This window comes from Thalassophryne amazonica, chromosome 3, assembly GCF_902500255.1.
Source record: "Thalassophryne amazonica chromosome 3, fThaAma1.1, whole genome shotgun sequence".
NCBI classification, from domain to species: Eukaryota; Metazoa; Chordata; class Actinopteri; order Batrachoidiformes; family Batrachoididae; genus Thalassophryne; species Thalassophryne amazonica.
In genome coordinates this window covers 132,938,121-132,965,268 of record NC_047105.1, presented here as the reverse complement: position 1 = coordinate 132,965,268, position 27,148 = coordinate 132,938,121, and the positions used below count along the sequence as shown (strand labels likewise).

Below are 27,148 nucleotides of genomic sequence, written 5' to 3'. Positions count from 1 at the left end.
GACCCCAGTAGCTGGAGGAGGCCAAGGGGACGCCCACGTTTCACCTGGCTATGGCAGATAATTGGTTAGTTTAAAGATGTGGGAATGGACCGGTTGTCTGCCTGGGTTGTTGCCATCCAGGACCCAAGGTGGTTCCATGGAGTCATGGACCCAGAGCACCAGCACATGCTTCCTGACTTGACTTGACTTCAATTCAAGCCATGCTGTACATGAGTCCAATCAGGAAGACAGTACAGTCATGGTTATCGGTACTGACAGTCGAATTTTAACTACATCATTCTGAATACCTTTAAATCAACTAATGTTCTATATTCAGAATAGTTAATATCTAAGATTACTTAAGAAAAACAACATCTTTCCCACAAACAGGCTCCACACCCTAGACACAATTATTTGCACCCTTCATTTATTTCATTGCTAAACCTTTTGGAAAGAATGAATGCTTCAAAACATTTCTTGTGGACATCTCAAAGCATCTTGTATTTGTCTGCTTGTAGTTTCTATCACTCTTCTATTAATATGTATGCAATATCCTTGAAATATGCGGAGGTCTTTTGGGCAATGCCACTTTTCATCACTATTTAAAGGCTTTCAATAAGATTAAGGACAGGTTTCATTGCCACCCAGTTTGAAAAGGTCTAGCTGCCGTTTTCAACCATTCTTTAGTGCTGCTGGGTTTTGGGTTGTTGATCTGCAGAAAGACCCATGATCTTTGGCTTAAACTAATGGGCCAATCTAACACTGCATAGCTGCACAAAGCTTCTTGAAGATGTCATTCATCATTTACAACCAATGCAGTTGTCAATTTGGCATGGTCACTGATTAGCACATTACTCTCATGTGTATAAGAAAATAATTGGACCATAGAGCACCAAAAATCTGGTGTAACATTAATATGGCACAATATTCATTTTTTGTTGCTGATCAATAATTGTGAATATTTTATTAAATATTACGATTATAAAAAAGTTGGTTCTGTTGCATTTTTTTCTGAAGATATTCAATATATTCAATATTCTGTGTTGGACCCCCTGGGATGGCACTATTCAGTGTTAAAATCTTTATCACAGCTCATTCACATGCACCATCACATTGCGGGAAAACCTAATTATTTATTTTGATGCTTTACAATTCATGCTGTATGTGTGGTTATCATCAAAAAAGCAGCAATCCTGTTCATTTATTTTTGAGCATTTTATACAACAAATATTTGTTGTGTTCATTTTACTATGACATGTACCATTTTACTGACCATCTAGAGTCCAAATTTATGAAGAATATTCTCCGGTCCTCAGCAACACATTACTTTGCAATGCAGCGATTTGCTCCACGATTGTATCCATTTTGCGCTTGAGCTCAAGAGTTCATGCAGTCTGAGATTACACAGCATTGCCCAACCCATTAATCATGACGGACAGATGAGGGGATGAGATTCTGGAAGCAGCCGTCTTGCTAATATTCCTGTGGGTCACCGCAGTGCACAAACCAATCAGCGCCAAACCTCCCACCATAAAAGTGAATAGGAATGAATCCTCAATATCTTCCACAGAGAGTGGAGCCAAGCATGTCACACCCCATCTCTCTCAGGCGTCGAGAGCATAGCCTACTAGGTAGATTCCATCAGGACACGCAGGGTCCCCCAGCCCATATTCCTTGTCAAAAAAATGGTGTCAATAGCGTTGAGAGACCAGCTGATCAATTCCATGGTTAATCCAAATCTTAATTTGAAGAATTCACAGTCTGGTGAAGCTGGGACTTTGAAGATCAGAACAGAGACAGAGAGAAAGGAGGAGAGGAGATGGGAGGAATGCGACCGCCCTTGCCGGAGTCCCAAGCTGTACTACGTTTAAGCCAGGTTTAAGCCAGGTTTCACATAACCCCATCATATCTAAGTGGTGATCCATAATTACATCATTAATAAACAGTGATGTGAGGACAGTGATCTTATATTAAGATATTAAGGACCTCAGTGGGGTTGACAGTTGGACTGTTTGGATTTAGAGGTGGATCTAGATTAGCATATATAAGATGCATGGAAGTAGGTTGAGATTTGAGGCATTCCACGTGGGTTGTAGGTAGCAAACACAAAATATTTGATATTGCTGGAACAGCCAGCGGGCAATCCTCATTTTTAATGTCATCCAATGCAGTAATGGATATTAAGTTTAAAGCATATCCCTTTGTGATTTTTATGGAAATGTCCAGAGAAATAAGCCACAGATTCAACTGGATGATTTTCCTTCCCTGCCACATAAACTCCAATATCACCATAGTGGATTTTCTGCACTAATTTCCCAGCTAAACTAATGCTTGTTAGATTAGATTAGATAGAACTTTAATGATACCTTGGGAAGACTCCCTGTGGGAAATTGAAGTTCCAGCAGCACTGTCTAGCAGCACACAGGATAAAGTGAAAGTAAAAAAGAAAAACAGTTTGCAATATAAATACATAATAGAAATACCAGACATACTGATCAATACTGGTTTACTGGGGGAGGCGATGGTCTAGTAGTTAAGTGTTGGCTTAACTACTAGACCAGAGGATCCTCAGTTCAAATCCCAGCCTGACCGAAAATCACTAAAGGCCCTTGGCAAGGTCCTTAATCCCCTAGTTGCTCCTGGTGTGTAGTGAGTACCTTGTGTGGCAGCACCCTGACATTAGGGTGAATGTAAGGCATTATTGTAAAGCGCTTTGAGCGTCTGATGCAGATGAAAAAGCGCTATATAAATGCAGTCCATTTACTGGGTACTACTGTTCCTCTCATTCTTGTCCTCTGTCTTCCTGTTACTCCTCCTCCCCCTGAGTGAGGAGTTGTACAGTCTGATGGCCTGAGGGGCAAAGGAGTTTTTCAGTCTGTTGGTCCTGCACTTGGGAAGGAGCCATCTCCTTTGGTCCTTTTGCTCCTTTGGTTGCTGATGACGAAGTGCAGAGGGTGACTGGCTTTGTCCATAATGTCCAGCAGTTTGTCCAGTGTTCTCTTCTCTACCACCGTCACCAGAGAGTCCAGCTTCCTGCCAACCACAGAGCCAGCCTACCTGATCAGTTTGCCCAGCCTGGATGTGTCATTCTTAGATGTGCTGCCCCCCAGCACATCACAATGTAAAAGAGGACATTGGCTACTACGGACTGGTAGAACATCCACAGGAGTTTCCTGCAGATGTTAAACGACCGCAACCTCCTCAGAAAGTACAGCCTGCTCTGTCCCTTCCTGTACAAGTGGTTGGTGAGGGTTGTCCAGTCCACTTTGCTGTCCAGCCACAGCCGAAGGTACTTGTAGGAATCCTCAGCCTCCACCACAAGGCAGCAAAGTCCTTCACTAGGTTCCTGTGTCATCTGCGAAGTTCTGAATGTGACACAGCTCATAGTTGTAGCAGACATCAGAAGTATACAGGGTAAGGGAAGAGGGGGCAGCACCATGCCCTGGGGTGCTCCAGTGCTGCTGATCACAGTGTCACATGTGGTGTCCCTCAGCCTGACATACTATGGCCTGTTGATGAGGTAGCTGGAGATCCAAGTGACCAGGCAGGGGTCCACTCGCATCCTGTTCACTATACATATATATATATATATACACATACAGTGGTCCCTCGTTTATCGTGGGAGTTAAGTTCTAAAAATAACCCGCAATAGGTGAAATCCGAAAAGTAGTCAGCGTTAATTTTTTACAATTATTATAGATGTATTAAGGCTGTAAAACCCCTCACTACACACTTTTTTTGATTCTGTCACTTGTAAAGCCATGTTGTATCAGTTTGAGCCTGTGACACTCTCCTGTTTAGAAAAAGTGGTGTGTCAGATGAAGCCTGCTGGCTCACCCAAAGATCCTATTCCTTCGCGTTTGTTCAAAGAAGTGTTTCCCACAACGGCTTCCTCTGTCCTACACTGTGTTAATGGCAGCTTCATAAATGGGGTAGTGCCTGCTAGCCTGAAGCATGCGGTTGTTCAACCGTTAATAAAGAAGGCTGGTCTTGATCCAAGTGATCTATCCAACTTTCGCCCTATTTATAAATTACCATTTTTGTCAAAAGTGTTGAAGTGAAAATTGTTTTTAATCAGTTGAAACTTTTTTAGATGAGCATGAGATCCCTGAGGTCTTTCAATCAGGTTTTAAGAATTTTCATAGTACTGAGTCAGCTTTGATGAGGGTTTTTAATGACATGTTGGTGTCCACTGATTCTGGTCTCACTGTTGTTTTGGTGTTGTTGGATCTGACTGCTGCGTTCGACAAAGTGGACCATGAGATCCTCTTGGATCGCCTTAAGAATGTGGTCGGCATTTAGGGCTATGCTCTAGAATGGTTCAGATCCTACTTAACGGATAGGAGTTTTTGTGTAAGACTTGAAGATTTTGTTTCCTCCACAGCTCCTCTGTCATGTGGTGTCCCACAAGGGTCCATTCTTGGGCCACTTCTTTTTTCATTGTATTTGCTTCCGCTGGGATCAGTTTTTCGTAGATTTGGGGTGTCATTTCACCTTTATGCTGATGACAGTCAAATCAACTTCTAGAGTGCATCGAGAACAATAAAGACTGGATGTCTGCAAACTTCCTACTCTTTAATGAAAGGAAAACTGAAGTTCTTCTGGTTGGGCCAAGTAAAGCAGGTAGCTGTGGTTCAATAAACCTTGGACCATTGACACAATGTATTAAATCTACTGTTTGCAACCTTGGTGTGAGAATGGATGAAGATTTTAGGCTTGATAAACAAATCAGTGCTGTTGTGAAGGCAAGTTTCTTTCATTTGAGGCAGCTAGCTAAGATTAAGCCCTCACTTTCAAGGCATCACTTGGAGATTTTAATCTATGCTTTTATTATGACTCAGCTGGATTACTGTAATGCACTGTACGCTGGTATTAGCCAGGCCTCACTTACACAGCTGCAGCTGGTCCAGAATGCTGCAGCCCGTCTTTTGACTGGATCCCAGAGGTGTGACCATGTTTTGCCCGTTCTTTTTTCCCTTCACTGGCTGCCTGTTCGCTATCATATTGGTGTTCCGGGCACGTCCCATTGGGAGGAGGCCCCAGGGAAGACCCAGGACATGCTGGAGGGACTACATCTCTCGGCTGGCTTGGGAACGCCTTGGGGTTCCCCCGGAGGAGCTGGGGGAGGTGTGTGTGGATCGGGAGGTCTGGGCGGCTTTGCTTGAGCTGCTGCCCCCGCGATCCGACTCCGGATAAAGCGGAAGAAAATGGATGGATGAATCTTGCTCCACGGTATCTGTCTGACCTGCTCGCATCTTATTCCCCATCACGTTCTCTTAGGTCACAAGATCAAGCTCTGCTTATACGAGGTCTATTAGAAAAGTATCCGACCTTATTATTTTTTTCAAAAACCATATCAATCAATCATCAATCAACATTTATTTATAAAGCGCTTTACAGCACCGACTGGTGTCCAAAGTGCTTAACATTAAAAACACAAATTTACAAAAATAAAACACATATAAAATAAAAATTTTAAAACAACACATAAAAAAGAACATAAAAATAACATATGGATTTGAATCACGTGTGATTGCGTCAGCCAAGCTTGAACCTTCGTGCGCATGCGTGAGTTTTTTCACGCGAAGCCTCCTCTCCTCTTTCCATGACAAAAACTCCTGTAACAGTGGAATGTGCCATTCATTTCCAAACTGGACGCTGTGTTTTATCTGGGATGTCATCTGACTAGCACAGGAATTGTGAAAAGACATGGACATCAGCACTTTTTCGGCACATTGAGACAGACGTGCGGAGGAATTCCGCGCATCGCGGCGGTGCCGCATGGCGCAAAGCAACGCCGTGATGAAGCCTCACAGGACATGTTCTGGCATGTCCAGGCACATCCACAATTTCTCGGATAATCACTCGATGGAAAAACCACCGACAGCTGTCTGAACGCCATCTCAAAGCCGTCCTGTGAGACCAAAACGGAGGTGGTTTTGTCTTGTTCCAGTAGCGAATCCATCGTGACGCGTGAAGCCTCCGCTCGGCTTTCCATGACAAAAAATCTCTTGTTAAAACTGAAATCTGCCAGAAAATGGTTGATGTCCAGCTCTTGTGATAACCAGAGAAATTGCACACTATGGTCACGGATCCATACAGCCATCCGTTTAGAAATGAAATGGTCGCTCAGCCTGTCGATGGCGACTTCAGAGCGCGGCGCACCACCAGTCGCTCTGGGCCGTCCTTAAAGTGACAGTAACACTCCGTAATCTCTTTGAAGCCCATAAAATTTTCACCAAAAACCATCTGAATTTCTTGAATGGTGTCCACTTTGATGTCTCTCACAGTTTCTGAAAAAATTTTGATCAAGCAAAGCGGCAGTCTCTGAGCCATTCCTAACCAATGAAAAAAACGACGAGAGGGGTGGACCACTCCTCACTCAAAGCCTGCTCACAGGCGAATGACGCAACCGACAGGCGTGAAAAAACTCATGCACACGAAGGTTCAAGCTTGGCTGACGCAATCACACGTGATTCAAATCCATATGGTTTTTGAAAAAATAATAAGGTCGGATACTTTTCTAATAGACCTCATAGTTCCTCAGACCAAGCTCAAACGTAGAGGTGATAGAGCTTTCTCTGTTGTTGGTCCCAGATTGTGGAATGACCTGCCTCTCTGTATCAGGCAGGCGGAGTCATCTCTGGCTTTTGACTAGTGGGTTGATGATTTTACTGTTTTAAAAATTTTATTGTTGCCACTGTTATTTATCGTGTGATTATTTATTTATTGATTTATTTTATGTCTTTGTACAGTGCTTTGGTCAACTTTGTTGGTTTTAAATGTGCTCTATAAATAAACTGGATTTGGATTGGATTGAATTCATACACTTTTCTCAAACAGGCATTAACATTTTCTTACTTTTCTCTCCTGTGTAAACACTCTCTTTTTTCTTCTGGGTGAGAAGATTATAAACGGACACACGCAGAACACAATGCACATGCTCTCCCTTCGCTCACTGCCTCAGGGGGCACAGATGCGGGACCCGCAAAGAATCGAAGTCATGGCCACGGAGGCGCTGCAGATTTTTCCACAAAAAGTCTATCCTTGCGGGCTGCCGGAGCGCATCAAAACAGCGAGCGTAGTCTCTGGACCTGTTGCCAGAGTTGTCTGCATCTCCACACAGCAGAGAGGGGGGCGGTGTGAGTGGCTGCTGCGACGTTTACCAAGCCCGCAGACTCAGTAAGCGCATCGGAGGCAGTGAGAGCAATCACGGTGATGCCGACCGGTGCCGCGACCAGCCCGCCTGATAAGGATGCAGAACACAATGCGCTGTTAAAAAAAAAAAAAGAAGCATGCAAAATAAGTATTTGAACACCCTGTGGTTTTGCAAGTTCTCCCACTTCGAAATCATGGAGGGGTCTGAAATTTTCATCATAGGTGCATGTCCACTGTGAGAGACAATCTAAAAAAAAAAAAATCCGGAAATCACAATGTATGATTTTTTAATAATTTATTTGTATGTTACTGCTGCAAATAAGTATTTCAACACCTGTGAAAATCAATGTTAATATTTGGTACAGTAGCCTTTGTTTGCAATTACAGAGGTCAAACGTTTCCTGTAGTTTTTCACCAGGTTTTCACACACTGTGCTCACTGGGACCTTCAAAGCAGCAGAAATGTTTCTGTACGTTCCCCAGATTTGTGCCTTGAGACAATCTTGTTTCAGAGGTCTACAGATAATTCCTTTAACTTCATGCTTGGTTTGTGCTCTGACATGCACTGTCAACTGTGAAACCTTATATGTAGCCAGGTGTGTGTCTTTCCAAATCATGTCCAATCAACTGAGTTTACCCCAGGTGGACTCCAATTACACTGTAAAAACATCTCAAGGATGATCAGTGAAAACAGGATGCACCTGAGCTCAATTTTGAGCTCGATAGTAAAACCTGTGAATACTTATGTGCATGTGATTTCTTAGTTTTTTATTTTTAATGAATTTGAAAAAATCTCAGAAGAACTTTTTCACATTGTCATTATGGGGTATTGTGTAGAATTTTGAGGAAAAAATAATTTAATCAATTTTGGATAAGGCTGCAACATAAAAAATGTGGAAAAAGTGAAGCGCTGTGAATACTTTCTGGATACACGGTTTGTAGCTTTCGCCCAAAATGGAAGCAAAGTTTGCAACTTTCTGAAGACATCAGCCTGAATATGACAGATCACTGCAGCCTTTCCTGTTTCACCATCTTTGCAGCCTCACTGTGACAGGGTTGCTCGCAGCTAACTTGAAGATCTGCTATAAGAACACTGGCACCTGAGATGACCAACATCCTTGCAGGAAGATCAGGCTTACACAAATGTTCAGAGTAGCTGGCCCAAGAAGAGTAGAGCTGATTCACATGTCAAAACCATGCTTTCACCTGCCACAGATGCAGTGGAAGAAGATGAATATTTGGAGGAATGCAGTGCTTTAATTCCTCTGTAAGCACACCAAGGGACACTATCAATAGCAAGTCTGGGTACAGACCCAACAACCCACCTCAATCTGAGCTGTGTGCTTGGCATAGAACTGCAGGGCCTCATCACCCTCTCCATAGGTCCCACCTGGCTTCAGCATCGCTTGTAGCTCCTTGTTGTGACGAGCCAACTAAAATGAGCACAACACCATATAAATGTGAACAAGGCCAAGTAAGCTTGAGCTTATTATTTTTCGATTAGTATTCTTAAAACATGAACAAGTGTTCTTTACATTTTTAATGTTCATGTGCAGTAATTAGATTGTTTAATGATATTTTACACTGTAAGATAATTGATTTAAGTTAACATTTCTGTAAATGCAAGATGTTTCAGTGGCAGACTGGCATGGCTGCAGTGCGCACACACACACACACACAAGACTATTATGTGGTCCATCTCCTGTCTGCTGATAAAAAGAAGACAAACACTGAACAGTAGACACAGTAAATCGACAGACATACAATAAGACGACAGCAACAACAAAATCATCATGTTTTATGTGCACATCCACATTCTAAGCATCTAGTTGTGAGAGTGTATATACGCTTGAGATCTTAACATCCATTTTAAAGCAGCCAAAGTGACAAGGATGAGGGCAGTACCACATCAACTTGGTCCAACATGTCCACAAGAAAATTTTCACATTTTTACATTAATTCAACCTTAATCTTAATCCAACCATAATCTTTATTTAAATTTGCTACATCTTCTGTTGCTGCCGTGTGGCCAAAGTTTAAATTGCAAATTTTTATTTTTATTTGTGTTACAACATGTATCTAACTTGGTCTTTTAACCATGTGTCCTCTTGTTTTACTAATTAAAAATGTTTATTAAACAAAAAAAAATGCATTCATGTGCATTGTAATGGCCACTGGCCTCTAGTTGATTTTCTGAAGGTTTTCTTTGGAAAATGTTGAACAGGCATTGTTTCTGTGGTAATGTAGTGGATTACTGTGGTCAAAACCCAGTGACTGCATGGTACTCTGATAAAATGGGGCCAAACAGCAATGACATCCTCCAGATTTTTAGTATTTCACAGCATTAAAGTGAAAACTTTAATCTTTAAAAAATGGGTCTCATGGGGTGCTGTGGGTCCAATTGGCCCATGGCCAATCACAGATTGTTGGTGACTTACTTGATGTGCCAGGATATAAATATTATGGCCAACATTGCGTGGAGAGGCACAGTGCTCCTCCTCTCCATTCCCATCATCTTGTGGTTCCTCCACCTCTATTTCTCCTTGCATGTATGCCTTTTTGATCACTTCCACCTGCAAGAACAGGCTGTCACAAAACATGCACTCAGCCATAGGAGACAATCTACAGCATGTCATCCGTACCAGCTCTTTAGGCCTCATATTGTAGAGTATCCTCTCAGCATTCTCATTGTCATGGCGACTCTCCATAATTGCGAGAAGAAGCTTTGAAGCATTATTCTAAAAAGATATAAACACACTTCAGACCTGATTGGTCTCTCACAGCAAAAATGAAACCACTGTTGTTTACTTGTAATACACGTGATCGCAGTCTTATTGTAATATTATCACAGGTGGGAATCACTAGGGATGCACCGATATCACTTTTTCCCAAACTGAGGATTCTGATGATGAAGGAGATGGTCCCCCTTTTGTTCTGGACGAGAAACCAGAGCAGGTGGATCCACCAACATGTGCATAGATCTGCACAGTGGGTTGGATCACACACTTCTGTTTGCAGCTGAGCTCCGTCCCAGTGCTGACTCCTGGAACACAGAGATGCAGAAACACACTCCTCCAGCAGTGGCTCCAAGCGCATTTTGGTTAAAGTGTCGAGATCAATGTTAGCTTTGGTTTCGTTTTGTTCCTCTGTCGTCTCTTTTGTGCTCTTGATTCGCAGGCTATTCGGTGATAAAGCTTGTTTGTCCACCTTTTCTCAACAATTTGTGACTTTTTTACTTTTTCCCTTCGTTCAGGAATCGTCGTCTGCCGTGTGACCGGGCCTTAACATCACTTTTTGACTACAACAAATTGTGCTTTAAAATTAACCGTGTGTTTCTTCAATTTCAATTCAATTTCAATTTATTTTCATTTATATAGCGGAAAATCACAACAAGGTTGCCTCAAGGTGCTTCACACAAGTAAGATTTCTTCAGTCTGTATGTAAGGCTCGTTTCTTAAACATGACACTGCCAGACATCTCATGGAAATATAACCTGTGGACTTCAGCACTATCAATCAATCAATCAATCAATTTTATTTATATAGCGCCAAATCACAACAAACAGTTGCCCCAAGGCGCTATTATATTGTAAGGCAAGGCCATACAATAATTACGTAAAAACCCCAACGGTCAAAACGACCCCCTGTGAGCAAGCACTTGGCGACATTGGGAAGGAAAAACTCCCTTTTAACAGGAAGAAACCTCCAGCAGAACCAGGCTCAGGGAGGGGCAGTCTTCTTCTGGGACTGGTTGGGGCTGAGGGAGAGAACCAGGAAAAAGACATGCTGTGGAGGGGAGCAGAGATCAATCACTAATGATTAAATGCAGAGTGGTGCATACAGAGCAAAAAGAGAAAGAAACACTCAGTGCATCATGGGAACCCCCCAGCAGTCTAAGTCTATAGCAGCATAACTAACACTACAAATTATACAACACCAATAACTGAACTGAAACTCTACATCACTAACTTAACTTATGTCTGTGAGTACCAGTGTTGCCACAGTTACTTTGAAAGAGTAATCCAATTACTGATTAGTCCTTGAAAAAGTAACTTAGTTACTTTAGTGATTACTCAGTTTTAAAAGTAACTAAGTCAGATTACTACTTTAAGCAGCTGCTGACAACAACCCCCTGCCACCTCATCGTGAAAATGATAATCCATTTTGCAAGTACTCACTTTATCGTCACCCTTTCTTGATTTCAATGAACATAAAAACTTTTTATGAAAAATAAAATAAAGACATCTTTCTTGACCTCATATTTAAATGTTGACAGCACTAAAACAGTAAAACTTACTATTTTTAATCTACAATGCTTATAAATGTCACTAATAAATTATTTCTATTATTTTATTATTATTATTATTATTATTATTACCATTATAGTATTAGTAGTATGAAAAATTGTCTTCATAAGTGTACCTTTAATCTAGGGGTGTGATGGTGGGTGTACACAACCAGACTGACAGGTAGGAAATTTCTTTACATTTTTTTTTTAATCTCATGTCATCCTCAGAAAGAGACTTTAGGCACATTTTGGTGGAAAAAAAAACAAGCATTAGTATTTGTTAATGCATGCAGATCAGCTGTTTTAGCAAGGACACACATGAACCGGCACAAAGTTTTAAAGAAAAAAACTTAAAAATGTCTTTGTAAAGCTCAGTGCAGGGTGTGTTGCCATCACTGCGTTTTGAAAGATGATAACTGTTCTTTCAACTCGCAGCTGCGCTGCAGAAAACAGATTAAACGTTTTGTGGGCGAAGTGGGCAGTTCAGTCGAACGGCGACCTCCGCCTGCCAATGGGCTGCTGCCATCGACCCACAATACAAACACAATACAATGCATTGAGAGGTTGACATCTCGCTGCTGTAAAGTAGAAATGGGTGTCATAGTATCGGACAAGTTTTATGATTACAAGTACAAGTAAATGAATACGGGATCGGGCCAATACCCAATACTGGTATGAGGATATTGATCTGGTCAGTTACACTGGTGAAAAATCAGTCAGAAAAGATGACAGCGGCCTCCACCTTTATCCTCTATCCTTGTTCTGATTTTGAAGCACAGCTGTAATCCCGGGCAATTCTGAAAGTGTGTGTGTGTGTGGGGGGGGGGGGCTATTAATAAACTGAGGTAAAATGACTGCATCTGTGGAAGACGATGTATTTCTGTCCCATAAGTTAATGAAGTGCAAAAACAAGGTTTGTCAGGCATAAATTCTGCTTAAAGCAGGAGACTATCTGTGAAAATGCTCAAAGCATTGCATGACATTTTAGGTGTTGAACATTAAATATCCAACACATGCAAAGGTCAAAGATCAATTTAAAAAAAAAGTGATTTTGGCACAATATGACTCTTTTAATAATTATCTTACTACTTGTAGATATGACTAATTTCAAATCTGCCCAAGAACATGAAAATCTGGATTAACATCACAAATCAAACATATTTACACAGTTTGAAACCTGTAAGAGCTCCACGTTTGTGAAAGCTGAACCAGAACTTCAACTCAACAAGTCTGTTAGGCCGTGTCCACACGTAGCAGGGTTTTTGTAAAACCGAATATCCTGCCCCCTCCGTCTCGAAAGAAAACTTTATTACATACCACCTCGACCCTTTCGGTTCAGGTAATCGGTGGAACTGGCCGATTGTTGTTTTATTCCCACATGTGTGCCACCCACAGCAACAAGACACTGGGGGGGGCCAATCATCTGTTCAAATGTCTCTAAAAGTGAATGCGCCACAGTTTCAGTTGTTGGCAGCTGTATGTAGCGGGGTCCCAAGTGCACTGTTATAGCTTTACACACCTGCCGAACAATTTTTGAGACAACCTCCCTTGGCAACCCAAATGCATTTGCCGTTTTTTGTAATCTCCCTTTGTTAGCTAACTAGTAAAGTGTGCAGGCAACTTTTTTTAACAACACTGACCGGTGATCCCATGACAGCAGACTATCCTTCAATGTGAGGACGCAATAACTCCGACAACTACAGGAGCAAGGACCGGGACATACAGAAATTTTCCATTCCTTCGGGAGCACAATTTCCATCTCAAAATTCTCCCACCAGCTGGCAGTGGGGTCTGACCCAAAACTACCGTCTGTGTCTTCGACGGAGAACCTGCCTCGGCTGTGGAATGGCAAGGTGGCAGAAAATAACCATCCTTAATGTCGTCCTTCGCCTGTGTTCTTGAATGTGGAGCAGTATGTGGGCTTGTAAAAACATGCAGACAAAAAGCACCTGGAAAAGAGAGAGAGCGCCAAAACACTTATGAGGCCCGGCATCTAGGGTGGCTGGAAAAATCATGGTCTTTATTTGAGGCCTTGGTTCGGTACACATGTGGTCAGTCAGCTAAGCAGAAGTACCATCAGAATTAGGCAGAGGCGCAGTCAGAAAGGAGCAGGGGTCAGAGGCACGAGCAAACACAGACTTCTGGGATGAGGCAAGAGGCATGGTCGAGGAGTACAAATCAGGATTCGGAACATGGCAAGACAAGAACTTAGGACTGTGAAAGACGCTGGAAAGTGCACAAAGACAACAATCTGACAAGGGACTGTAAGACTGTGAGGGTTTAAATGCTGGTCGACTAATCGGTGTGAAATGAGGAACATGCGGTGTTAACGAGGCGCACGTGTGGAGCAATCTAGAAAGGGGGCATGGCTAGTGGACAAAGATTAAACACAGTGCAAGATAGTGAAGGAAGAGAAATACAGAGTGGAGTGATGTAATAGACAAAGACACGTGAGCTGGTGCCAAGAGTGTGAGTGAAAGATACGAGACAGGTGCAGTGATATGAAGTGAACCAAATCAGATGGGCATGAGGGCAAACTGAGAACAAAGGTCAAACAGAAAGAGAGCACTATGAACAGAGCATGAACAGCAACTGAGAACAGAATAAAATACTACAATGTGTTGTGAAAGTGTAGTGACACGGACCCACAACAGGGGGCGCAAATGAACGGTCAATAGATGAGCCAAAAGGTAACAATTTATGTTGTGAAACATGCACAACGAACATACAGACAATCTCAGAATATAATTACAGTCAAATTACAAAGGTGACGTGTGGGCAGGCTCGAGGATAGAAGACGTCTGTCCTGAGAAGAGCCGGAACCACACGATTTCTGCCCCCACAGAACCTGGTGAATACTGGAGCCGCCAAGTCCCGAATTCCCAGGTGATCACCGTCCCCAACTGTCGGATCTGGTACTGCTGGCGAAGAACAAAGACAGTCAAGTGTGGGTGTGTGTACACCCAGTAACAACAGCGGTGGGAATGCCACCTCCACCTCTCACTCAATACTTGCAGCGCGTCCTCAGAGGAAAAAGAGTGCCGTATTGCACAGCCTCCACAAAAGGACCGGAACTCCTGCAAACACTCACAATGAACAGATTCTCAATATTTCCACAAAGGCTGAGGATATTACCTCCAATGAAGTATGATATCTCGGCGATGAGGTGGAGGTGACGTCTGGTCTTTATGGAGTGCGATGATGAAGAATGTGTGACAGCTGTCAGGAATTAATGAGTGACAGCTGTCACTCCTGGCTGTGTCCGTGGCGGCAGCGCCCTCTCGTGCCTGAAGCCCGCACTTCAGGCAGGGCGCCCTTTGGTGGTGGGCCAGCAGTACATCCTCTTCTGGTGGCCCACACAACAGGACCCCCCCCTCAACGGGCGCCTCCTGGCGCCCGACCAGGCTTGTCCGGGCGTCTGCGGTAGAAATCGGCCAGGAGGGCCGGGTCCAGGATGAAGCTCCTCTTCACCCAGGAGCGTTCTTCGGGTCCATACCCTTCCCAGTCCACCAAATACTGGAACCCCCGGCCCATTCGACGGACGTCCAGGAGCCGGTGCACTGTCCAAGCCGGCTCCCCGTCAATGATCCGGGCAGGAGGCGGCGCCGGACCGGGAGCACAGAGGGGTGAGGTGTGGTGAGGCTTGAGTCTGGACACATGAAAAACCGGGTGGATCCACAGTGAAGCTGGGAGTAGGAGCTTCACTGTGGCAGGACTGAGGATTTTGAGGATCTTGAAAGGTCCAATGTACCGGTCCTTCAACTTGGGGGAGTCCACTTGGAGGGGGATGTCCTTCGTGGACAGCCACACCTCCTGCCCGGGCTGGTAAGCAGGGGCCGGGGATTGCCGGCGGTCTGCATGGGTCTTAGCCCTCGTCCGGGCCTTCAACAAGGCAGAACGGGCGGAGCGCCACACCCGACGGCACTTCCGCAGGTGGGCCTGGACCGAGGGCACACCGACCTCTCCCTCCACCACGGGGAACAACGGGGGCTGATACCCCAAACACACCTCAAATGGGGAGAGGCTGGTGGCGGAAGACACCTGGCTGTTATGCGCATACTCGATCCAGGCCAGATGGTTACTCCAGGCCGTCGAGTGCGCGGATGTGACGCAGCGGAGGGTCTGTTCCAGTTCCTGGTTGGCCCGCTCTGCCTGTCCGTTCGTCTGTGGATGGTACCCGGACGAGAGGCTCACGGTGGCCCCCAGTTCCCTGCAGAAGCTCCTCCAGACGTGTGAGGAGAACTGGGGACCACGATATGAGATGATGTCGGTGGGTATCCCATGCAGACGGACAACATGGTGGACCAGGAGGTCTGCAGTCTCCTGAGCTGTTGGGAGCGTCGGGAGGGCCACGAAGTGGGCCGCCTTGGAGAATCGGTCCACTATCGTGAAGATGGTGGTGTTGCCCTGGGACGGCGGGAGGCCCGTGACGAAATCCAGGCCGATGTGGGACCAGGGGCGATGAGGCACAGGAAGCGGTTGGAGTAGTCCTTGGGCCTTCCTGTGGTCAGCCTTGCCCCTGGCACAGGTGGTGCAGGCCTGGATATACTCCCGGAAGTCGGCCTCCATAGACGCCCACCAGAAGCGCTGCCGGACAACTGCCACGGTCCTTCGCACCCCTGGATGACAGGAGAGCTTGGAACCGTGACAGAAGTCCAAGACTGCAGCTCTAGCCTCTGGTGGGACGTATAAACGGTTCTTCGGACCTGTACCTGGGTCCGGGCTCCGTGCCAGGGCCTCCCGGACGATCTTCTCCACGTCCCAGGTGAGGGTGGCCACGATAGTGGACTCCGGTGGATCCGACAGTGCAGTTTTGACCTCCTCTTCGTGTACCCGGGACAAGGCATCCGACCTCTGGTTCTTGGTCCCGGGGCGATAGGTGATCCAGAAGTCAAAACGCCCGAAGAACAGTGACCAGCGGGCTTGCCTGGGGTTCAGCCGCTTGGCGGTCCTGATATACTCCAGGTTCCGATGGTCAGTGAAAACCGTGAACGGCACAGACGCTCCCTCCAACAGGTGTCTCCACTCCTCAAGAGCCTCTTTCACCACAAGGAGTTCTCGATTGCCGACGTCATAGTTCCGTTCAGCCGGGGTCAACCTGCGTGAAAAGTAGGTACACGGGTGAAGAACCTTATCAGTCTCTCCGCTCTGGGACAGCACGGCTCCTATCCCTGAGTCAGAGGCGTCCACTTCAACCACGAACTGGCGGCTAGGGTCGGGCTGCACCAAAAGTGGCGCAGTAGAGAACCGTCGTTTCAACTCCTTGAACACGGCTTCGCACCGATCCGACCAGGTGAAGGGGAGTTTTGGAGAGGTCAGGGCTGTCAGGGGGCTAACTACCTGACTGTAGCCCTTAATGAACCTCCTATAGAAATGAGCGAAGCCGAGGAACTGTTGCAGCTTCCTACGGCTTGTTGGTTGGGGCCAATCTCTCACCGCCGCAACCTTGGCCGGATCAGGGGCGACGGAGTTAGAGGAGATGATAAACCCCAGGAAGGACAAAGACGTGTGGTGAAACTTGCACTTCTCACCCTTCACAAACAGTCGGTTCTCTAATAACCGCTGCAGGACCTGACGTACATGCTGGACATGGGTCTCAGGATCCGGAGAAAAGATGAGAATATCGTCCAGATATACGAAGACGAATCGGTGCAGGAAGTCCCGCAAGACGTCGTTAACCAAGGCTTGGAACGTCGCGGGGGCATTGGTGAGGCCGAACGGCATGACCAGGTACTCAAAGTGACCTAACGGGGTGTTAAATGCCGTCTTCCATTAGTCTCCCTTCCGGATCCGAACCAGGTGATACGCATTTCTAAGATCCAGCTTAGTAAAGATTTTGGCTCCATGCAGGGGGGTGAACACGGAATCCAACAATGGCAACGGGTATCGATTGTGAACCGTAATCTCATTCAGCCCCCTGTAATCAATGCATGGACGGAGTCCGCCATCTTTCTTGCCCACAAAAAAGAAACCTGCCCCCATCGGGGAGGTGGAGTTCCGGATCAGCCTGGCAGCTAATGAGTCCCAGATGTAGGTCTCCATTGATTCGCGCTCAGGCCGTGAGAGGTTGTACAGCCTGCTGGACGGGAACTCAGCGCCTGGAACCAAATCAATGGCACAATCGTACGGACGGTGCGGGGGAAGGGTGAGTGCCAGATCCTTGCTGAAGACGTCAGCAAGATCGTGGTACTCAACTGGCACTGCCGTCAGATTGGGAGGGACTTTGACCTCCTCCTTAGCCTGTAAACCGGGAGGAACCGAGGATCCTAAACACACCCGATGGCAGGTTTCGCTCCACTGAACCACCACCCCAGACGGCCAATCAATCCGGGGATTGTGCTTCAACATCCATGGGAAGCCCAAAATCACGCGGGAGGTAGAAGGAGTTACAAAAAACTCAATCTCCTCCCGATGGTTTCCAGACACCACCAGAGTTACTGGTTGAGTCTTGTGTGTGAGTAAAGGGAGGAGGGTGCCATCTAGTGCCCGAACCTGTAATGACGAAGGAAGCGCCACCAGAGGGAGCCCTACCTCCCTTGCCCATCTGCTGTCTAGCAGATTCCCTTCTGACCCTGTGTCCACCAGTGCTGGGGCTTGAAGGGTTAAATCCCCGCTCAGGATTGTGACTGGGAGTCGTGTGGCAATCTGTGTGTGTCTCAATTGAATGTTTTGACCCCCCCTTAGCCCAGTCTCTAAGGGCGAGTGTTGTCGTTTTGGCCGTTTGGGGCAGTTTTTCTGTATGTGCTCCTTTGAGCTGCAGAGAAAACACTCCCCGCGGATCAGCCTCCTCATTTTGGCCCTGTGCGTTTCCCTAACAACGTCAGCAGGGGGAGCTGTTACCCCACAGAGCACTGTGGCTGTGGAGCGTGGGGAGGGCGGCGCCTTTTCGAACCCGGAAGGGAGAGGGGTGGCGCGTATCCGGTCACGTCCTTCGCCTCGCTCCCGACGGCGTTCCTCCAAACGATTGTCTAACCGTATAACGAGATCGATAAGCCCATCTAAATCCCGCGGTTCCTCCTTAGCTACCAGCTGCTCCTTCAGAACCAACGACAGTTCGTTTATGAAGGCGGCGCGGAGCGCAACGTTATTCCAGCCGGACCTCGCAGCCGCGATGCGGAAGTTGACTGCATAAGTGGCTGCGCTCTCGCGTCCCTGTCTCATTGACAGCAGCACGGTTGAAGCGGTCTCTCCTCTGTTAGGGTGATCAAACACTGTTTTGAACTCCCCCACAAACCCAGTGTATGCTGATAACAACCGTGAGTTCTGTTCCCAGAGCGCCGTAGCCCAGGCGCGTGCTTTACCCCGAAGCAGAGCAATCACACAAGCTATTTTACTAGCATCTGACGCGTACACGACGGGACGTTGTGCGAAGACGAGCGAACATTGCACGAGGAAGTCCGCGCACGTCTCCACACAACCTCCGTACGGCTCAGGAGGGCTTATGTATGCTTCAGGGGATGGTGGGAGGGGTTGTTGAACCACCACTGGAACGTTTATATCCTGCACAGGGTCGACAGGAGGACGAGTTGCAGCAGCGCCCTGAGCGCTCGCCGCCATCTGTGCGGAGAGAGCCTCCACCCTGTGGTTCAGGAGGATGTTTTGCTCGGTCATTTGATCCAACCGAGCCGTAAAGGCGGTGAGAATGTGCTGTAGCTCACCAATCACTCCTCCTGCAGACGCCTGCGCTCCCTGCTCTCCCATTGGTCGTTCAACAGCCGGGTGACGCCCCTCGGAGTCCATGACGCTGGCCGAGATATCCTGTTGTGAAAGTGTAGTGACATGGACCCACAACAGGGGGCGCAAATGAACGGTCAATAGATGAGCCAAAAGGTAACAATTTAATGTTGTGAAACGTGCACAACGAACATACAGACAATCTCAGAATATAATTACAGTCAAATTACAAAGGTGACGTGTGGGCAGGCTCGAGGATAGAAGACGTCTGTCCTGAGAAGAGCCGGAACCACACGATTTCCGCCCCCACAGAACCTGGTGAATACTGGAGCCGCCAAGTCCCGAATGGACAGCCATCTCCCCAGTCCCTTTACCTGACATGCAGCCCCATATCATCAATGACTGTGGAAATTTACATGTTCTCTTCAGGCAATCATCTTTATAAATCTCATTGGAAAGGCACCAAACAAAAGTTCCAGCATCATCACCTTGCCCAATGCAGATTCGAGATTCATCACTGAATATGACTTTCATCCAGTCATTCCACAGTCCACAATTGCTTTTCCTTAGCCCATTGTAACCTTGCTTTTTTCTGTTTAGGTGTTAATGATGCCTTTTGTTTAGCTTTTCTGTATGTAAATCCCATTTCCTTTAGGCGGTTTCTTACAGTTCGGTCACAGACGTTGACTCCAGTTTCCTCCCATTCGTTCCTCATTTGTTTTGTTGTACATTTTTCGATTTTTGAGACATATTGCTTTAAGTTTTCTGTCTTGACGCTTTGATGTCTTCCTTGGTCTACCAGTATGTTTGCCTTTAACAACCTTCCCATGTTGTTTGTATTTGGTCCAGAGTTTAGACACAGCTGACTGTGAACAACCAACATCTTTTGCAACATTGCGTGATGATTTACTCTCTTTTAAGAGTTTGATAATCCTCTCCTTTGTTTCAATTGACATCTCTCGTGTTGGAGCCATGATTCATGTCAGTCCACTTGGTGCAACAGCTCTCCAAGGTGTGTTCACTCCTTTTTAGATGCAGACTAACGAGCAGATCTGATATGATGCAGGTGTTAGTTTTGGGGATGAAAATTTACAGGGTGATTCCATAATTTTTTCCTCAGAATTGAGTGATTCCATATTTTTTTCCTCTGCTTGGTCTAAAAATGTAACCGTTACTGACTGCCACAATTTTTTTTTCTTGATTTCTTATAGTGTTTCTTAAAGCCAGAAAGTTGCCATTTGAAATTACTTTAGTTTTGTGTCATGTCTGTGATCTGCTTTTTTTCTACAAAATTAAACAACTGAATGAACATCCTCCGAGGCCGGTGATTCCATAATTTTTGCCAGGGGTTGTACAAGCAGATGACAAAACAAACAAAGACTAATAATTAACAAAAAACAAAACCCGATACTAATGTATAAGTGATAACACAAATGAGATGAGGAAAATAAACAAGAGAGAAACTAATGAACGATAAATGAAAACACAACTCACAGAATGAAACTAGAACAGAACTGAACTATGGCCGAAGTATAAAAGTAACAAAGAAACAAAGTGGCAAAGCAAAATAAAACATAGAATAAGCACATGATGAAAATAAACAATTAAGAAATCAAAGCAGGAACAGAAGATGAGGCAAAGAAAGGGGAAAAATAGGGATCAAAACCTGGATCAGGGCATGACACACAGGTCGTATATGTGACGAAAGAACATATTTTGTCACAGGCAGTGACATTACAAAAACGTAAAGCCGCGTTTATTGATGTCCACATAGAGATGCATAAACGGAGTATACGCAACTCTTCACTTTGGTCGGAATCATTTTTAATGATTTTTAAGAATCATTTTTAATGCCGTACATCTGCGCTTACATGTGGATGACAGGTCAAATCGTAGAAAAATATCTTCATTTTGTGAGATACCCTGCTACGTGTGGACAAGGCCTTAGTTTACACCCCCCCACCCCCCCCCCACACACACACACACACACACACACACACACAGACACACATTTATATCACCTGTTTCACTTACATGTGTTGCTAAGTGGGATGAAACAAAAACAAGGACGTTGTTATTGCTCACATCACACAACAGAAAACACCAAATACAGAGGAATCACGCTTGCCAGAGTCCCCCAGAAATCCTATGGCAGGATACTAGAGAGGAGTCTTAGACCGTGAGTCGAACCACAGATTGAGGAGGAGAGGTTCCGTCCTGGTCGTGGTACGTTGCGTGATGTAGCCTGTGCAGTCTCATGTTTCATTTTTAAATGTGGAAGTACTGTATGAATCTGGAGGAACACTGTTTTGTCTGACTGTGTACCCCTCCATATGGTGGGAAGAACAAACAAAGCCAGCTGACTGAAATCAAATATCCAAGTGTATTCTGCTCACTTTGAGTTCCAGCACCAGGTCCATCCTCTTCTTGCCCAAAGGGTTGATGTCGTTGAGGATGAGGGCGATAATGATGTCAATACCGTTACACTCATGAGTGGCAATGCAGTTCTGAAAAACAAATGAAAGAACAGACACTAGGAAGGAAGTTGCTTTAACAAAACATATTACTGTTTCAGTGAAAATTCTTCATCTCAAAAAAAAGGGGGGTGCACATGTTTTTCAAAGCTGACTGACAGGTACTTTATGGGGAAACTACTGAATATAAATTTGAATGTTTTTTGTTTTTTTGTTTTTTTTTGGCTGCTGTTGTAATGTCAGTGATGTTTGTAGAAACTGCACCAAAGCAGTCCGACATTTATCTCCACCCTCAGTACTTTATCAGCTAATTATGTCTGCTCAAATACAATAAAGTGGTTTTCACAGAATTTGCTGAAAAGCGGAAAAAAATATTTGATCTTGTGGAATGTTCAGAACATCTGGCTAAAGTAACATCAGTCACTCATCTTCAACCACTTGTCCAGGATCGGGTTGCGGGGGCAACAGCTCCAGAAGGGAACCCCAGACTTACCTTTCCCGGGCCACATTAACCACCTCTGACTGGGGGATCCCGAGGCATTCCCAGGCCAGTGTGGACATATAATGTCTCCACATATTCCTGGGTTTTCCCAGGGGCTTCCTCCCAGATGGACGTGCCTGGAACACCTCCCTAGGGAGGCACCGAGGGGGCATCCTTACCAGGTGTCCAAACCACCTCAGCTGGATTTTTTCAGCGCAAAGGAGCAAGGGCTCTACTCCAAGCTCCTCACAGATGACTGAGCTTCTCACCTTATCCCTAAGGCAGACACCACCCACCGTCCTCAGGAAGCCCATTTCAGCTGCTTGTACCCGCGATCTAGTTCTTTCAGTCATGATCCAACCCTCATGACCATAGCTGAGAGTAGGAACGAAGACTGACCAGTAGATCAAGAGCTTTGCCTTTTGGATCAGCTCCCTTTTCTGCACAACAATATGGTAAAGCAAATGCAATACCGCCCTTGCTGTGCCAATTCTTCGGCTCACAATTCTCCAGTCTCACACTTCATTGCCCTCACTCATGAACAAGACCCTGAGGTACATGAACTCCTTCACTTGGGGCAAGACCGCATTCCCTACCCGGAGTAGGCAATCCATCGGTTTCCTGCTGAGAACCATGGCCTCAGGTTTAGAGGTGCTGATCCTCATCCCAACCACTTCACACTCAGCTGTAAACCGATCCAGTCAGTGTTGGAGGTCACAGGCTTATGAAACCAACAGGACCACATCATCTACAAAAAGCAGTGATGAGACCCTGAGCCCACCAAACTGGAAACCCTCCTCCCCCGACTACACCTCAATATCCTGTCCATGAATATCACAAACAGGATTAGTGACAAGGCGCAGCCCTGACAGAAGCCAACCCTCACCAGAAACAAGTCTGACTAACTGCCAAGAACCCGAACACACCTCTAGATTTAATGGCCCTGAGAAGGTACCCCCTCACTTTATAGTCCCGCAGCACTTTCCACCGTAACTCCTGGGGTATCCGATCATCCGCCTTCTCTAAGTCCACAAAACACATGTAGACCAGATGAGCATCCTCCCAGGCACCCTCCAGGATCATTGTGAGAGTGAAGAGCTAGTCGGGTGTTCCACGACCAGGACAGAACCCACATTGTTCCTCTTCAATCAGAGGATCAACTATCGGCTGAAACCTCCTTCACAGCACCCGGGAGTAAACTTTATCCGGGAGGTAAATAAGGGGCAAAATGGGCCAAATAAGTATTTGCTCCACTTCGATTTTGCAAGTTTTCCCACCTGCAAAGAATGGAGAGGTCTGTAATTTATCGTTGGTACACTTCAACTGTGAGAGACAGAATCTAAAAAAAATTCTGAAAAATTTCATTGTTTGATTTTTAAATTATTAATTTCCGTTTTACTGCATGAAATAAGTATTTGAGCACCTACCAACCAAGAAGAATTCTGGCTCCTACAGACCTGTTAGTTCTTCTTTAAGAAGCCCTCCTATTCTGCACTCTTTACCTGTATTAATTGCACCTGTTTGAACTCGTTACCTGTGTAAAAGACACCTGTCCACACACTCAATCAATCACACTCCAACCTATCCACCATGGCCAAGACCAAAGAGCTATCTAAGGACACCAGGGACAAAACTGTAGACCTGGATAAGGTTGGAATGGGCTACAGGACAACAGCTTGGTGAGAAGATAACAACTGTTGGCACAATTCTTAGAAAATGGAAGAAACACATGATGACTGTCAGTCTTCCTCGGTCTGGGGCTGCATGTAAGATCTCACCTCGTGGGGTAAGGATGATTCTGATAAAGTCCAGAAAAACACAGGAAGACCTGGTCAGTAACCTGAAGAGAGCTGGGACCACAATCATAAAGATTACATTAGTAACACACGATGCCTTCATGGCTTAAAATCCTGCAGGGCAGCAAGGTCCCCCTGTTCAAACCAGCACATGTCCAGGCCCGTCTGAAGTTCACCAGTGACCATCTGGATGATCCAGAGGAGGCATGAAATAAGATCATGTTGTCAGATGAGACCAAAATAGAGCTTTTTGACATCAACTCCACTCGCTGTGTTTGAAGGATGAGAACAACCCCAAGAACACTGTCCCAACTGTGAAGCATGGGGGTAGAAACATCATTTTTGGGGGTGCAGTTCTGCAAAGGGGACCAGACAACTGCACCGTATTGAAGGGAGGATGTATGGGGTAATGTATCATGAGATTCTGGCAAACAACCTCCTTCCCTCAGTAAGCGTATTGAAGATGGGTCATGGCTGGGTCTTCCAGCATGACAATGACCCTAAATACACAGCCAGGGCAACTAAGGAGGGGCTCTGTAAGAAGCATTTCAAGGTCCTGGAGTGGCTGAGCCAGTGTCCAGACCTGAACTCAATAGAAAATCTTTGGAGGGAGTTGAAACTTCAAACCTGAAAGATCTGGAGAAAATCTGCATGGAGGAGTGGGCCAAAATCCCTGTTGCAGTGTGTGAAAACTTGGTCAAAAACTACAGGAAACGTCTGACCTCTGTAATAGCAAACAAAGTTTCTGTACCAAATATTAAGGTCTGTTTTTCTAGTAGATCAAATACTTATTTCATGCAATAAAATGCAAATTGATTATTTAAAAATCATACAATGTGATTTTCTGATTATTTTTTTTTTAGATCCTGTCGCTCACAGTTGAAGTGTACCTACAATATAAATAAAGATATATAAAGATAAAGAATAAAGATTCTTATACAATATAAAGGCCTCTACAGTCTTTGTAGGTGGGAAAATTTGCAAAATTTACAGTGGATCAAATACTTATGTGCCTCACTGTACACCATTCACACTGCCTGGCTTCGCATGCATTCTGCAGATGTGGGACCAAATGCATTATGATAAATTTCTCACAAAGCATTATGAATCAGTTAACTCAGATCTTGATACTTTTCCCCCATTTATATAAACTCTCTCAGTGCAGGATAAATATACATCAACCTATATTTGCATCAGTTGCAGTTATATCCCACTAAACATTAACTAAACATAGATGTCTTATGGATGTTCTATGGACCCTACAAACGCAATATAGACATGATCTGCATGTCAGTAAGATGTCTAATGTTTAGTGGGATAAAATCAAAATAACTAAAGTGGCCAAGTGGTTAATGCGCTTGGTTTCAGTGGAGAAGGTTCCGGGTTCAAATCCCACCCCTGCCACATTTCTCCATGTAATGTGGAGCTGTGTCAGCAAGGGCATCCGGCGTAAAACTTGTGCCAATTCAACATGCAGATCCACCTTGGATTTGCTGTGGTGACCCCGAGTGCAAACAAGGGAGCAGCCGAAGGGACTTACAACTAAAGCTATTTGATACAGATGTATGTTATGATAATGTTTGACCAAATTTTTGTGAAGACAATTTTATTGCACATTGTAACATTACAGCATGTGGAAACATTTGTTACAAAGTTACTCAATTTCTGATAGCAATCCAGATGGGATTGAATACGGGAAGTAAAATTGATGAAAGACAAATCAAAGAAGTCAATTTTAAAAGATTTATAAATGGAATGCAACTTGAATCCACCTGGTGGTAAAAACCGAAAGGAACAGACCAAAAAGACCAAAAAAGATCCTTCTATTAATTGGCCATATATCAGTTCAACTTTTACCCTTGTTTGAATCAACATCAGGTGATCTGGTGCAAATTCTGCAAGAAAAGAGACTGTCCAAACTAATGATAGTCATAGAGCAAAATGGATAAAAAATTTTAAGCATTTAAAACCGGATTGTGACATGAATCAGTTGTGAAAACTGAAAGTAAAAGAGCAAAAAGACCTGTCAACAAGACTTGTCAGTGTACCACTGACTTTTCAATGTTGTTTGTTTGTTTTTTGGCTCATTTTTAAAGTGATCCTGCTCAAGAAAAATTGATATGACACTGCTCCTTTTATCACTGATTGATTTAAATCAACTGCATAATTGCTTTTGCGTGATACTGTTTCTTTGTGTATGTATTACCTGGTTCTCGTGGCAGGGACCTTGGCAGTACTCAGTCAGGCTCTCCACAGTCTGGTTAATGAGTCCTACATTTTTCTCATTGATGTAGAGTCCCAGGAGCCCTAGTCCCCCTGTTGTGCTCCCACAGATACAGTCTAGGAACTGCAGGGTCTCACACACCAGGTTATAGTTGTTCTTGTTATTCTGGTTGCGTAAAAAGTTCTGGAGATGGAAATAAAATAAAAACTTATTTTATATGTTATTCTTCCTCAGACCTCAAGTTAGTGTCACGTACATAAACACAGGGGTATCTTTGTCAATAAAATATCAATAACGTATGTCCAGACAACACAAAGTACTACAGGGAATGCAGCTCAGGGATTCAAGGTTTTGATGAGCAAAAGACTACCCTTGTTTGTCAAACCCTATCTGCAATGCCGTTGGCCCCCAGCTATTCCCCATGAAAACTGGTGTTTGATGTTTTTCAATGCTTGTATGGATGGACTAGGTGTTGGGTAAGGTTGTGAAAACCAGCAACTTTGGTGGCATGTGCCACAAAATTTGGTAAACCAAGCGTGCAGATCACAAATCAATTTGGGCTATTGTTGGGAAAAGAGGAGGCGGGCATCATGTCTAGAGGCAACGGGAAAAGAGGAAAGTTAGACATTTGGAAGTGTTTAGACTTGGAATGTTGGCAGTCTGTGGCAACTGGTGGTATTGTTTTTAAGAGGGCGCAACTTCACTTCTTCATGAAGGGGTATTTGCTACGGAGCTACTTTTCACTAGGTGTACCTAATAAACTGGCAAGTGAGTGTGTACGTGTAGCCAAATTCAGTAACCTTGCAAAATGTCTCTCTCTCTCTGTCACACACAAACACACACACACCTACACGCACACACACAGAACACAAAGGCTATGGTGATTGTCAGCGAACCAATAATTTGTCCGGGTATTACAGGCAAAGTGACGGCAGGTAAGTGACACTCCTGTGCTGGGTGTGACTGATTTGTACATTGTCCAGTATGTAGGAAACAGGTGATTCTCATGAAATCCAGGGCCATGTCCATGAAGCTGCCTAAGGCTAAAAGTACCTCCTAGTGACGTTATTCTAAGT

At 45.0% G+C, this 27,148-nt stretch overlaps 1 protein-coding gene across 1 annotated transcript in view; it reads right to left on the bottom strand.

The window, feature by feature from the left end:
• Window positions 1-27,148, bottom strand: part of LOC117507641 (inositol 1,4,5-trisphosphate receptor type 1-like) — a 535,403-nt gene that overhangs the window by 142,828 nt on the left and 365,427 nt on the right. The window contains exons 46-50 of the mRNA XM_034167459.1: window positions 26,055-26,255; window positions 21,494-21,604; window positions 9,779-9,874; window positions 9,575-9,709; window positions 8,462-8,569 (exon numbers count right to left, since the gene is read on the bottom strand). Of these exons, the coding sequence (XP_034023350.1) occupies window positions 8,462-8,569; window positions 9,575-9,709; window positions 9,779-9,874; window positions 21,494-21,604; window positions 26,055-26,255 (651 nt within the window). The remainder of the gene's footprint in view (window positions 1-8,461; window positions 8,570-9,574; window positions 9,710-9,778; window positions 9,875-21,493; window positions 21,605-26,054; window positions 26,256-27,148) is intronic.